Source organism: Bombyx mandarina, chromosome 02, assembly GCF_030267445.1.
Source record: "Bombyx mandarina strain Sakado chromosome 02, ASM3026744v2".
Taxonomy (NCBI): Eukaryota; Metazoa; Arthropoda; class Insecta; order Lepidoptera; family Bombycidae; genus Bombyx; species Bombyx mandarina.
Window position 1 is genome coordinate 8049642 of NC_143209.1, and position 14302 is coordinate 8063943.

At 38.9% G+C, this 14302-nt stretch overlaps 1 protein-coding gene across 1 annotated transcript; it reads left to right on the forward strand.

The window, feature by feature from the left end:
• Positions 1 to 1854: 1854 nt before the first annotated feature.
• On the forward strand, positions 1855 to 3064 carry LOC149503432 (uncharacterized). The gene is made up of 3 exons (XM_089732682.1): positions 1855 to 1866; positions 2644 to 2881; positions 2960 to 3064. The coding sequence occupies exons 1-3, from the start codon at positions 1855 to 1857 to the stop codon at positions 3031 to 3033; spliced, it is 324 nt and encodes a 107-aa protein (XP_089588808.1). The 3' UTR covers positions 3034 to 3064.
• The last annotated feature ends 11238 nt before the right edge of the window (positions 3065 to 14302 follow it).

The following is a 14302-nucleotide window of genomic DNA, read 5'->3' on the forward strand; positions in this document are numbered from 1 at the left end:
CCCGCATATAAAATCAGTCCGTGACCGTGCCGCGTTTATTCTCGGTAGACTCTACCCCATGATCTGTAAGCGGAGTAAAATGTCCCTTCGGAACAAGGTGACACTTTACAAAACTTGCATAAGGCCCGTCATGACTTACGCGAGTGTGGTGTTCGCTCACGCGGCCCGCACACACATAGACACCCTCCAATCCCTACAATCCCGCTTTTGCAGGTTAGCTGTCGGCGCTCCGTGGTTCGTGAGGAACGTTGACCTACACGACGACCTGGGCCTCGAATCAATTCGGAAATACATGAAGTCAGCGTCGGAACGATACTTCGATAAGGCTATGCGTCATGATAATCGCCTTATCGTTGCCGCCGCTGACTACTCTCCGAATCCTGATCATGCAGGAGCCAGTCACCGTCGACGCCCTAGACACGTCCTTACGGATCCATCAGATCCAATAACCTTTGCATTAGATGCCTTCAGCTCTAATACTAGGGGCAGGCTTAGGGACCCCGGTAACCGTACTCGTCGAACTCGACAAAGAGGTCGACGTGCAACCTAACCCATGCATCAGCCCGCTGAGTTTCTCGCCGGATCTTCTCAGCGGGTCGCGATTCCGATCCGGTAGTAGATTCATTCGCGAAACAATTGCTCTTGAGTTGTTAGGTCTCCTTCGGAGGCGCTCGGGCAGTTGTTAGCAAATCCCACCCCTCTTGGCTGAGCCTTTGCTCGCCCACCTGTCCTGGTGAAACTGGAAAGGCCTTCGGGCCACCAGTAAACTTTCAATCATAAAAAAAAAAAAAAAAAAAAACTTATATCTCATGGTGGGTGGCGCATTTACGTTGTAGATGTCTATGGGCTCCAGTAACCACTTAACACCAGGTGGGCTGTGAGCTCGTCCACCCATCTAAGCAATAAAAAAAAAAAAAAAAAAAAAAAAAAAAAAAAAAAGCTGGAACGCAAGATTTCTTTGCGACCCAAAACATGCAGAATTGAGTTAGTTACCCACCGTAATATTACCAATACGCACGTGTAAATGCAAACACTTCAGTATAGTAAATAGGATTGAAGTTTCGTCTTCTAGAAGTAGAACATCCGAAAAAGACAAGTTTTTTTGAATGCTTACATGGACTTTAGAATATTTTTTTATTGCTTAGATGGATGGACGAGCTCACAGCGCACCTGGTGTTATGTGGTTACTGGAGCCCATAGACAACTACAACGTAAATGCGCCACCCACCTTGAGATATAAGCTCTAAGGTCTCAAGTACAGTTACAACGGTTGCCCCGCCCTTCAAACCGAAACGTATTTCTGCTTCACGGCAGAAATAGGCGGGGTGGTGGTACCTACCCGTGCGGACTCACAAGAGGTCCTTCCTACCACCAGTAAAAAGATGTAACACAAAGGTGTTCCAATTAATAATTAAACTATCATTTTAATTTTAAATAAATACATATAATACGTACAAATACATATTATAATTAATGTATTTAATAAGCTCGATTGATTTTAATAAGCGAAACACTAAATTATCTTTATTAAGCAAATTACAAGTATTTGATACAAATAACAATAACTCATTTAGAAGCCATATTAAATACATGCTGATTTAATAAACACACTCGTATTTCACACCGAACGAGTATTATTATAACGATTTAGCGTTTTATCGCGTTAACATCAATAAATCTAATTTAATTTAAAGCAAATTGGAGTTCAATTAGTACGAAGTGATGTATTGCGCTTGGTTCGCGGAGTTGCCGTAGCGTGAACGGGCGCTCGCGTCGTTTGCTTACGCTACTCGACAGTAGATGGCGCTGTAAAATCAACGATAAATCTTATTTATTGAATTTAATGATTAAAATATGGAAACAGATGTATTAGCCTAAGAGCCCGTGGGCTCTACCTGTATGTATTTGACCAGACCTGAATTTTCGTACATTGAGACCCCTATACCTACCATGCATGAGGTGGGGACTCACTAAGCTCAAAGTGGTCGACGCGCCGAGCGCTCAGGTAGGACAGGTACCGATTTTGACGGATTTTAAATCCATTTGACCACGTCTGCCGTTTTGAAATTTTGAAATATATGATTATTATTATCGGAAAATAAGAATGGCAGACCATTATCGCGCATTTTACTTTGTGGCAGACCACTTTGAAAATGCTAAAAAAATAAAATTTTGAAAGTAATTGACCAGATCTGCCATTGATATAATAATATGTTGTTTATTTATTATAGTCTTAAAAACTTATATTGATCACGGCAGACCTCTACATTGCGTACACACATCAACATATAATAAAATCATAGCTACTACCCGGCCAGATGTATATTATGTTTTCCGTTCACTGTTTTAGAGGAATATAATTTACTTGCGATTTACTTTAGCAATGTATTTACCGAAATTAATATTTTTTTATATTCTATATACTAAACTTCATTAGTTAGACAATAAAGAAGTGATTTTTTATGGAATAATTATAAATAATACGGTATAATGCTGATCAAAAAAAATTCAATTCCTCATTTTTATCATTCAACATTTAACTTGCCAGCTATACAATGCCAAAAAATCTAGTGATGTAGATGATGGAAGGTTCCAGCTATTCGTTAGCAACTATAAAGATTCAGGCATCAATGAAAATTATAGAAAAAAAATCAAAATTTTGAGGCAAGCTCAATACCACCGCGTAAGAGTGAGCTTTATCAACAACTTTTGAGGGCCCACTATATTTCTTCTATTTGGAGAAATGCTTACAAAAAGCAACCCACAACTTTAGACCCATTGGAGTATGGTTGGATTCAGCAGGACAACATATATGCCTTCAAAGGGTTCGAAGGTGACCAACTTCCATATTTTGTGAGTGACTTAATCACCAATGTTCCTGGTAAGTGATAACAATTCTTTCTCGAACATGTTCAGATGAATTTACGTTCATTTTACAATTTATGTTTTATTTTTGCAGTATTCGATTCAATGGATGATGAAGACGAGTCGCCTAACGATAAAGATGACTCCGATGATGATGATGATGAATGAAAATTGATATATATATATATGTAATGCATGCATATATTTTTTAACTGATTAACACTTTTAAATTTTTTCTTGACGAAATAAAAATGAGCAATTGAATTATTTTTTGATCAGAATTATACCGTATTATTTATAATTATTCCATAAAAAATTCACTTCTTTATTGTCTAACTAACGAAGTTTAGTATATAGAATATAAAAAAATATTAATTTCGGTAAATACATTGCTGAAGTAAATCGCAAGTAAATTATATTCCTCTAAAACAGTGAACGGAAAACATAATATACATCTGGCCGGGTAGTAGCTAAGATTTTATTATATGTTGATGTGTGTACGCAATGTAGAGGTCTGCCGTGATCAATATAAGTTTTTAAGACTATAATAAACAACATATTATTATATCAATGGCAGATCTGGTCAATTACTTTCAAAATTTTATTTTTTTAGCATTTTCAAAGTGGTCTGCCACAAAGTAAAATGCGCGATAATGGTCTGCCATTCTTATTTTCCGATAATAATAATCATATATTTTAAAAATTTCAAAACGGCAGACGTGGTCAAATGGATTTAAAATCCGTCAAAATCGGTACCTGTCCTACCTGAGCGCTCGGCGCGTCGACCACTTTGAGCTTAGTGAGTCCCCACCTCATGCATGGTAGGTATAGGGGTCTCAATGTACGAAAATTCAGGTCTGGTCAAATACATACAGGTAGAGCCCACGGGCTCTTGTGCTATATCTGGCAGATATCAACCGTGTTAATTTCGTATATCAAAAATAAGCAATAGTACTACATTTTTTTGATTTCGATTTGTAGATCCGGGATAAGTAAAATCGAATGAACAAGCAAAAGTATAGTAAGTATAGTATAGTATATTATAGTCGTCCTATTACTGGTGGTAGGACCTCGTGTGAGTCCGCGCGGGTAGGTAGCACCACCCCGCCTATTTCTGCCGTGAAGCAGTAATGCGTTTCGGTTTGAAGGGCGGGGCAGCCGTTGTAACTATACTGAGACCTTAGAACTTATATCTCAAGGAGGATTGAGCACTTACGTTGTAGATGTCTATGAAAAAAATTAAGATAGCCGAGTTACAGCTGTATTACGAACGCCTCACAAACTCACGGCCCGCGTGATGTTAAGTGGTTACCGGAATAGACATCAATGAAAAAAGTCTCAGTTTTACAGTGCAACAGCTGCTCCAGCCTTCAAACGGAAACGCATTACTGCTTCACGCGGCAGATATAGGCAGGGTGGTGGTACCTACCCGTGCGTTCTCATAGGACGAGTTTGGCGACCGGTACTTGAAATAGTACTTGGAATAAATTAAAATGCACAAAAGACAATTAGAATAATGATATTTATCATGCAAATTTTATAGTCTTCATAAGCCAAGTTTATCTAATAAAGCACGTAATAAAACCTATTTATTACGCATTATTACAGTGAGCGTAGCTAAAAACTGCATCTAAATACATTTATTTTCATTAATTAATTATTTTTATGTACAATTACGTATTTATTTTTGGATTTAAAATTTTCCGGTTTAGATAAGGGACTGTAAATAATTTCCAAAAAAAATAATTGCCCTAAAAAGTCTTCGTGGCCTAAAGGATAAGACGCCCGGTACATTCGTATCTTACGATGCACCGGTATTCGAATCCCGCAGACTGGTACCATTTTTTTTTCCTACATATGCTGATAGCCTTGAGAGGCTATTTCAGCTTCGCCCTAACGTGTGTAGGTGAGCTCACGGGGCTCAACCTGACGATGTTGCTAACACGAACCCTAGCAAGAGCAGTGCTTCGCAGAATCTACCACCGGATCGGAAACGCGACCCTCTGAGAAGATCCGGTGAGAAACTCAGTGGGCTAAGAAACTCAGTGGGCTAATTTTTCTAATAAAATACGTACTTAACAATAGTTCACGATTGAGTTCCCCGGTGACGGAATAACATCGTGTTAGCCTGAATATGTGAATAACATTACGACCGTCGGTCTACTGGGCAATATCACTGGCTCGGTGCAAGATCTTTCCTTTGCCGTTATTTCCCAAACTCGTGACGGCTTTGCCGCGGAAAAAAAAGACAATTTCTACTTACGATATTACCATTCTTTTTATCTATATCCTATGCGTTTATTCCATTCCCGGAGGTCATATTTAATAATGATAACTGACTCAGTAGTGTAGTGGTTAGTACTCTGACTGTAGCGCTGAAGGTCGTGGGTTCGATTCCCACATCAGGCAAACAACATTGATGAACAGGTTTTTTTTTTACTTTTACTGGTTACTGGAGCACATAGACATCTACAACGTAAATGCTTCACCCACCTTGAGATATAAGTTCTAAGGTCTCGGTATAGTTACAACAGCTGCCCACCTTTCGAACCGGAACGCATTACTGCTTCACGGCAGAAATAGGCGGGGTGGTGGTATCACCGTGCGGACTCACAAGAGGTCCTACCTCCAGTAATAACGCAAATTATAATTTGCGGGTTTGATTTTATTACACGATGTTATTCCTTCACCGCGGAATTCAATCGTAAACATTTGTCAAGTACGTATTTCATTAGAAAAATCTGTACCCGCCTGCGGGATTCGAACACCGGTGCATCGCTTGATACGAATGCACCGGACGTCTTATCCTTTAGGCTACGACGACTTCAATGAATTATTATTATGTCATCGACCTCTGTAACGAGCCTCTCGTGGTACTAACATTCGAGAGTATACTGGTATACCAATTCCACTTCGAACGAGATTTAACGAGTCCTCGGCGGGTCATTCCGTCTGCCGTCATATCCTATGAGCGTGATACTTCAAAGCCCAATAATGTATTCTTCTCTGAATACCTAATTCATGTTAATAGTCGTTGTCCAGGACAGATGGGTACCGGCGTGATTATATGTCTAATGCGCCATTAAAACGAACAAGCATAGTTTGTGGACGAAACAAGGAATTAACATAATGATAACTTGATATTAACTTGAGATCCGGGACAGATTAGTTCGGCGCAGAGAGCGCGGCTTACAATTTTTTTAATATATTTAAATTTTTTTAATACATGAGTACAGGTATATGTGGAATGATGATATAAAAAAAATGATTTAATGTTTGAATGGTTTGTATTTTTTTTATTTTTTCCCCTACCTATGCTGATAGCCTTGAGAGGCTATTTCAGCTTAACCCTAACATGTAGGTGAGCTCACGGGACTCAAACCGGAAGTATTGCTAACAGTGGTACTTAGCAGAATCTACTACCGGATCGGAAGCGCGACCCACTGTGAAGATCCGGCGAGAAACTCAATGGGCTGTATCTATGGGTTAATTCATCCGTCGAGCCCATCATCGCAAGCGACGGGTTCGACGAGGGCGGTGACCGGTGCTTGTGGTACTTAAAAGCACCGTTAATGGATCGGGAGGATCCGTAATGGTTACGACTGCCCCACCCTTCACACCGAAACGCATTACTGCTTCACGGCAGAAATAGGCAGGGTGGTGGTAACTACCCGTGCGGACTCACAGAGGTCCTACCACCATTAATAAATTATTTGCTAATTTAGTCCATAACTCCTGACTTACCGTTCAAATTGAAGCGCGTGAGTGCTTCGCGATTAATCGACAGACTTCACTGTGATCTTGGCGCTGCTGCAGTCCACGGGCGACCGTAACCACTCACCATCACATGAGTCATACTCTTTTGTCTGCAGAGACTAAAAAATAATCCACGGATAATTAATAACTAAAATCATTCTTTCTCGATATCTCTAAGCACAAAGTAATCTATGCAGAAAACTTATTTATTTTCTGTCAACATTGAAACTCAATACTTAACCTATATGTATGTATATGTGTAACATAATCATATTCATACATTCTTATTATCGTGTTCAATATAATATTATGAATATTAAATCCGCCATATTTCGACTGCCTAACCGTATTTTAAATAATAATTTTGTACTCATTATGTTCTGTGGGATCGATAATGATTGTGAAATGTTCATACGCGATGCTATGTCATGCGATAGCTTATGCTAGCTAAATGCGAATTAGGCTTTTATGTCGATAATCCCATTCTCACGGATCGTTTGGAACCGCTGGGTCTGCGGAGGGACTTCGGTTCCCTCTGTATTTTGTACCGTATGTTCCATGGGGAGTGCTCTGTGGAATTGTTAGAGATGATACCGGCATCTCGTTTTTACCATCGCACCGCCCACCACCGGAGTAGAGTTCACCCATACTACCTGGAGCCACTGCGGTCATCCACAGTGCGTTTCCAGAGATCTTTTTTGCCACGTACCATCCGGCTTTGGAATGAGCTCCCCTCCACGGTGTTTCCCGAGCGCTATAACATGTCCTTCTTCAAACGAGGCTTGTGGAGAGTATTAAACGGTAGGCAGCGGCTTGGCTCTGCCCTGGCATTGATGAAGTCCATGGGCGACAGTAACCACTCACCATCAGGTGGGCCGTATGCTCGTCTGCCTACAAGGGCAATAAAAAAAAGGCTTGGATGCATCATCGTAATATTTATAAGTCAGACCGTTATCCACAAAGTATAGGAAAAATGTAATTATTGCATGTTAGCGTTGATTCGCATCGCTTCGCTTTGTGTAAAACCAACATGAATATCAACAAACTAAGCAATCAACTATTCAATACAATAATACATAGTTAATTGAATCTCGTCCTTATATATACTGGTAGTGAGCCCCTTGTAAGCACATTCGGGTAGGAACGACCAATTCATCCTGAGCTTCAAGGTCGTTGCCTAAACCTAACGCTAATGCTCCAAACAAAGAACTGGAGACGCCATTGATGCATGGCCATCTTTAGGTTGCAGATTAGAAATACAAACTTCTTCATCTGGTATCAGAGTGCATTCACATTTCCAATTATCACGGGTAATTGTTATATTATTAGGGTATCCAGGTAGACTTTTATAGTTATCAGAGCTTAAGGTAACTTAAGAAAAAAATCCAACAATTAAAAGAGGTTTGCCTACGAAACGTTATTGCTCAAAGCAATAATACCCAATGAGTTTCTTGGCGGATCTTCTCAGTGGGTCGCGATTCCGATCCGTTGGTAGATTCTGCAAAGCACTGCTCTTGCTGAAAGCCAGTGTTAGCAAGCTCCCTCAGGTTGAGCCCCGTGAGCTCATAGCGTAACTGGATTAGAACATTAGGCTACCAGATATTAATAATAGGATTGGAAAAACATTAGCAATATTATATAAAATATATATATAGTTGATCTTTAATTTTATCGCTACTCAACTGTGAAACTAGCTTTGTAAATTTCGATAAAATACGTTTTTAAATTATCGGCGTCAAACTTATGAATTTGTGGGAAAAACATTCGATGAGACATTATATCCTCACGCCATAAAAAATAACTTAGACAGGATCGGATCGGATTATGAACTTTCATTTTGAGGCTGAATTAAAATAAAATTAAATAGCAAATAATATTTGTTATCAAATTATCCGATTATGTTAATAATATGGTCAGTATGCAGTTATTATTAATTATTATTCTAGTTATTTTTGTAGCTGAATTGAATATGCAATTTCGAAAAGGGCACATCTCTGAAAATGTAAAATGTTCAGGAAATGAAAAAAAAAACTGATTATTTTCTAAAGCAGTGTAAAATTTAAAATATTAATTTTTGAGATATATTTTAGTGTTAATTAGCAATTAAAAATTACTGGAATTATTATAAAACGGGTGTAGGTAAGCCTCAAAACTACATGTATATGAAAAAAACGTATTTGACAACATATGCGACATGTTTTGAAGTCGTCGTGGCCTAAAGGATAAGACGTCCGGTGCATTCGTATCGAGCGATGCAACGGTGTTCGAATCCCACAGGCGGCTACCAATTTTTCTAATGAAATACGTACTTAACAAATGTTCACGATTGACTTCCACGGTGAAGGAATAACATCGTGCAATAAAAATCAAACCCGCAAAATTATAATTTGCGTAATTACTGTGGTAGGACTTCTTGTGAGTCCGCACGGGTAGGTACCACCGCCCCGCCTATTTCTGCCGTGAAGCAGTAATGCGTTTCGGTTTAAAAGGTGGGCAGCCATTGTAACTATACTTGAGACCCTGGAAGTTATATCTCAAGGCGGGTGGCGCATTTACGTTGTAGATGTCTATGGGCTCCAGTAATCACTTAACACCAAGTGGGCTGTGAGCTCGCCACCCATCTAAGCAATAAAAAAAATAAAAAAACTGCATCAGACGGGCTGTATGCTCATCTGCTTAAGAGAGCAATAAAAAAATATATTTCACGTTTACGTCAATCTATACTAATATTATAAAGCTGAAGAGTTTGTTTGTTTGAATGCGCTAAACTCAAAAACTACTGGTCTGATTTGAAAAATTATTTCAGTGTTAGATAGCTCATTAACTGAGAAAGACCATAGGCTATATAACGTACCCTAAGATAAGAGCACCAATAAAGAATGTTTCAAATCTGGGTTTTTTCCCTTTTGAGAGCTTCCACTGCGTGCGCTGCATACAATAATGTACGACAGAATTGATCCCCTTTAAAGATCTAAAAAGAAGTCCGCGACAGCATATATCTATATTAAAGGTTGGCTCACTATAACGTTTTTTATGCTAACCAATTTGTTCTAAATAAAGAATTATTTGTGAACTTATTCCACGCGGCCGAAGTCGCGGGCAAAGCTAATGTTTATAGTTATAAACCAACCGTTTCGCTTAGTATTCGTGGCGACGAATGAACATGAATCTGAATGGAATCCTTATAACAATACACCACACAACACGCAAGGTCAATTTCAAAGCTTCTAAATCTTAGTAAGATGCACATGAAAGTATTTATGGTGTAATTGCAGTGCTTTAGGAACGCGCTACACGACTTGTTTCCCGCAATCCCCCAAATTTAGAGATATGATAGGAATCCTTAAGCTATGTATCGTCCTGTCGGCTATTATGAGTACTTAACATTCGGCGCCATTTGATTATCGTCTAGACATTTAAAATGTATCATATGTCATGTTCATGTTATTTTTTTTAATTTTAAATTTAAACTACGTATCTGCATTTATTTAAAAGCGCTAATAGTTTGTAATCTGAGCCCCCGAAACAAATCTTTGACGGTATTAAGCTTTTTAACTTCTTTTCTATGTTTGAAGTATTACTGGTGGCCCTGAGGCCTTTCCAGTTTCGCCAGGACAGGAGCTTTTAAACTCTTAATGTTAGGCAGCGGCTTGGCTCTGCCCCTGGCATTGCTGAAGTCCATGGGCGACGGTAACCACTCACCATCAGGTGGGCCGTATGCTCGTCTGCCTACAATGGCAATAAAAAAAAAAATTTTATTGCGGTAGGATGTATCGTAAGACCACATAGGGTGTTTAATAATCCTTGCTATTTCCGCTGACAGGCAGTAACGCGTTCCGGCTTGGAGGGTGGGAGAGCTGTCGATAAAATTGAAAGTTCAACCTTCTTAGGGTGGGCGTTCCACGTGATGTCTATGGAGACTGGTAACCGATTTATTGCACTGGTCCTTTCATTCACCGAGTGTTTTGTACGACCGATTTAATACATTAAAAACATTAGTCTGATTTAATTTGTCGATGAACATATGACCCTACTGAGTGATAGCTAACGCTCATAGCAAAGCAAGCAACAAAGCCAGCCTTAACTAATCACCACCTTTTCATACTGCGTTATTTATCAAATATTCCTCAGCGTATTATTGATTTTACAATTACAAATTAGCAAATGGGAAATTATTATGCAATCCAACTTCAGATCTTGGTGAGGAAGAGCCCCCAGACCAGATTCCCGTAGACAAAACCACGGCTGAACCACTCTTTCAACTCATAATTATCTTCATGGAAAAATTGGACTATATTTGACAATGTTACCTAACAAATTACGTCGAAGACTTGGACAGAGAAAAAGATCGGTTTAAGCCTGAACAAATATTAGTATTTGAGCTATAACTAATGTCATCCAATTTCGGTTTCTTAAGATAACAATAACGCGTAGCTATCTATAAATAATATAAGATATAACACGCCTTCATCTGACCTACATCATTGCCTATATTATGATAAAGCCAAAGGCGATAATTTTAACATATACATATAGATACTAAATATCCGGACACAAAGCAAACAAATTTGTTCGTCACATGAAGAATTTACTTATCACGAGTGGGTATGTATTGGAGGTACGTGCCATAAACACGTCATTACGGAACCATGCGATCCATTAACGGTGCTTTTAGGTACCTCAAGCACCGGTCACCGTCCACGCCAAACCCGTCGCTTGCGACGAAGGGCTCGACGAGCGAATTAACCCATAGCCCACTGAGTTTCTCGCTGGATCTTCGCAGTGGGTCGCGTTTCCGATCCGGTGTCAGGGTCAGTATTAGCAACACTCCGGTTTGAGCCCGAGAGCTCACCAACACGCTAGGGTAAAGCCTCACAAGGCTACCAGCCTAAAAAAAGAAGCTACGACTTGTTAAAGAATGCACTTTATTGTTTCATATTACAAATCTAGTAAGAAGTATTTCATCTCACCCAAAAGAGGTTAAGTTATTGAATTCCTCAAAAGTATTACTGCTTCACGGCAGACGATAACACGGCTCGCTCATGACCTCTCTTGAGTCTTGTTAAATGACTATTTGAACCTATAAACACGACCACGTCATGGTCGAATCGGGCAGATGGCGATACGTGCTCGTGTTGGCTCACTAACTTACTAAAGGTCTTCGTATTATCATCTAAGAATATCAACAAAAAACATTCTCAACGATTACATAGTAATCAACCATCAAATTATTGTACTCTTACAGTATACCATGATCTGCTTATAATGACCGAAGCTATTATGACATCGGCGCGGGCGTCTGGAAACCGACGTCTGACTTGTGGTTTAGGAAAAAAAGCGACCGTTTCCGGTTTCAAGGTAAATAAATAGGGGTGGTTTTTTTCGAGGGTCCCAACCCTCACGTCGCCAGCAAACTAATTATTGTTATGTAACAAATCGATTACGCGGTGATTCTGTTTGGTTTATCTTATACCTTTGAACGAGCAATTCTTGTATATTAATATATATGTACATAATCTGAATCTCGGAAACGGCTCCAACGATTTTCATAAAATTTAGTATACAGGGGATTTCATGGGCGATAAATCGATCTAGCTACGATTTATTTTCAGAAAATGTTGTTTTATTCGTGTTTTCAATAATCAACTCTTGCCAACATCTATTGGCGAATAATAATACTATTTTTCTTAATTGAGGGCAACAAACCGCTTTAAAGACAAAACAAGATGGCGTTATCAAAAAAAAAACTGAGCCAAGCTCGGTTATCATCTACTAGTATTAGATTAGTTGTAGAAGTCTGTAGTTTTTGTTGTGTTGCTTAGTTGAGCGAACGACATACATGGACATGTGAATGTCACTGTCCATCTCGAGGCATAGGGTCGGGATTTTAAATATATAATTTGACTGCTTCACGACAGTAAATGTTTAGTCTCACCCCATAATTGCAGACTCACAAAATGACATACTACCTACCAGTAAAACTTATCAGTGACATTTTATATAGTAAGGGATTTCATTTGTTTTTTTCATTGTCAAAGTCAATGACAGTGACCACGTGGCTTATGTGCTCCTATGTCGTCAAAGGCGATACATGAAATAAGTTTGCTCTTTGTCTGAATGTTAAATATCTAAATGTAAATACAAATATATTTTCTTCTTCTTACTCTTATCCTGCATTATGTGGAGAGTAAGCGTGACTTCTTATCGTGCTGTATACGGATTTGGCATTTATGACCGATTGCCTGATATCAACCCTATTAGGTTATAACTTCAGCACCATATCTATTGCAACGTGCCATAGGGAGGATAAAAAAATTGATTATCGATTTCCTTCTTTTAGTGTTTCCTTTCCTTCATCCGTTTTTGGTACAAAGATTTGCATTTTATTATTACAAAATTCGTCTTCTTCAACCCGTGTCCACCCAATGCTCAGCAGGTCTCTTCGAATGCACCCAATTCTCTTCGGTCTCTGGCCTTTCGCATCCAGTCTCTACCAACCACTTTGACCAAGACATTGGACCACCTCGTTAGCTGTCTCCCCACGCTACGACGTCCAATATGAGGTTTCCACTCCAGTACTTTTGTGCCCCACCGATTGTCAGTGCGACGGCATATGTGGCCGGCTAACTTCCACTTTTTCCGAACAATCACTTTGGCTATGTCAGTCAAACCAGTTCTTCTGCGAATTTCAATATGTAAAATATAGGTACACTATGATTTTCATTTTTAAATAGCGATAATATAAAAATATAAATACATACAAAGGTATTTAAGTATGGATATCAGTCTGCAGTCTACTGTTTCTGGCTGGATGAGCGTATGTGATTCATGTCGTGTTTTGAAGTCGTCGTGGCCTAAAGGATAAGACGTCCGGTGCATTCGTATGTAGCGATGCACCGGTGTTCGAATCCCGCAGGCTGGTACCAATTTTTCTAATGAAATACGTACTCAACGAATGTTCACGATTGACTTCCACGGTGAAGGAATAACATCGTGTAATAAAAATCAAACCCCAAAATTATAATTTGCGTTATCACTGGTGGTAGGACCACTTGGGAGTCCACACGGGTAGGTACCACCACCCCGCCTATTTCCGCCGTGAAGCAGTAATGCGTTTCGCTTCGAAGGGTGGGGTAGCCGTTGTAACTATACTGAGACCTTAGAACTCATATCTGAGATGGGTGACGCATTTACGTTGTAGATGTCTATGGGCTACAGTAACCACTTAACATCAGGTGGACTGTGAGCTCGTCCACCCATCAAAGCAATAAAAATAAAAAAAGTTCTTATCATAAATATTGTTGTGAGAATGAATTTTTTTTTAATAATAAAAAATAAGAAGACTTTTATTTCTTGCTATTAAAATCTAATAGAATATTCGAAGAACCAAATATGCTTTATGAAACAACTTTAAATTAGTTTAAATACCAGTATCTTTTGACTAACTAGAAAATAAATATAAATAAACTTCAAGGTCTGAACAATGGGAAAAGATTATCGAAGTATTTTTGATTACGTTTTAGTTATACCTAGTTAGGTCATAAATTCTGTCACATATTTAATGTAAAATAATTGAAACAAGTTTATTCATTATGTTACCATTCATATACCAAAATGAACTTAACAAAACATAGATTCTTATGACACTAAAGTTTATTCAAAATTACCTCCGTGATTTTGA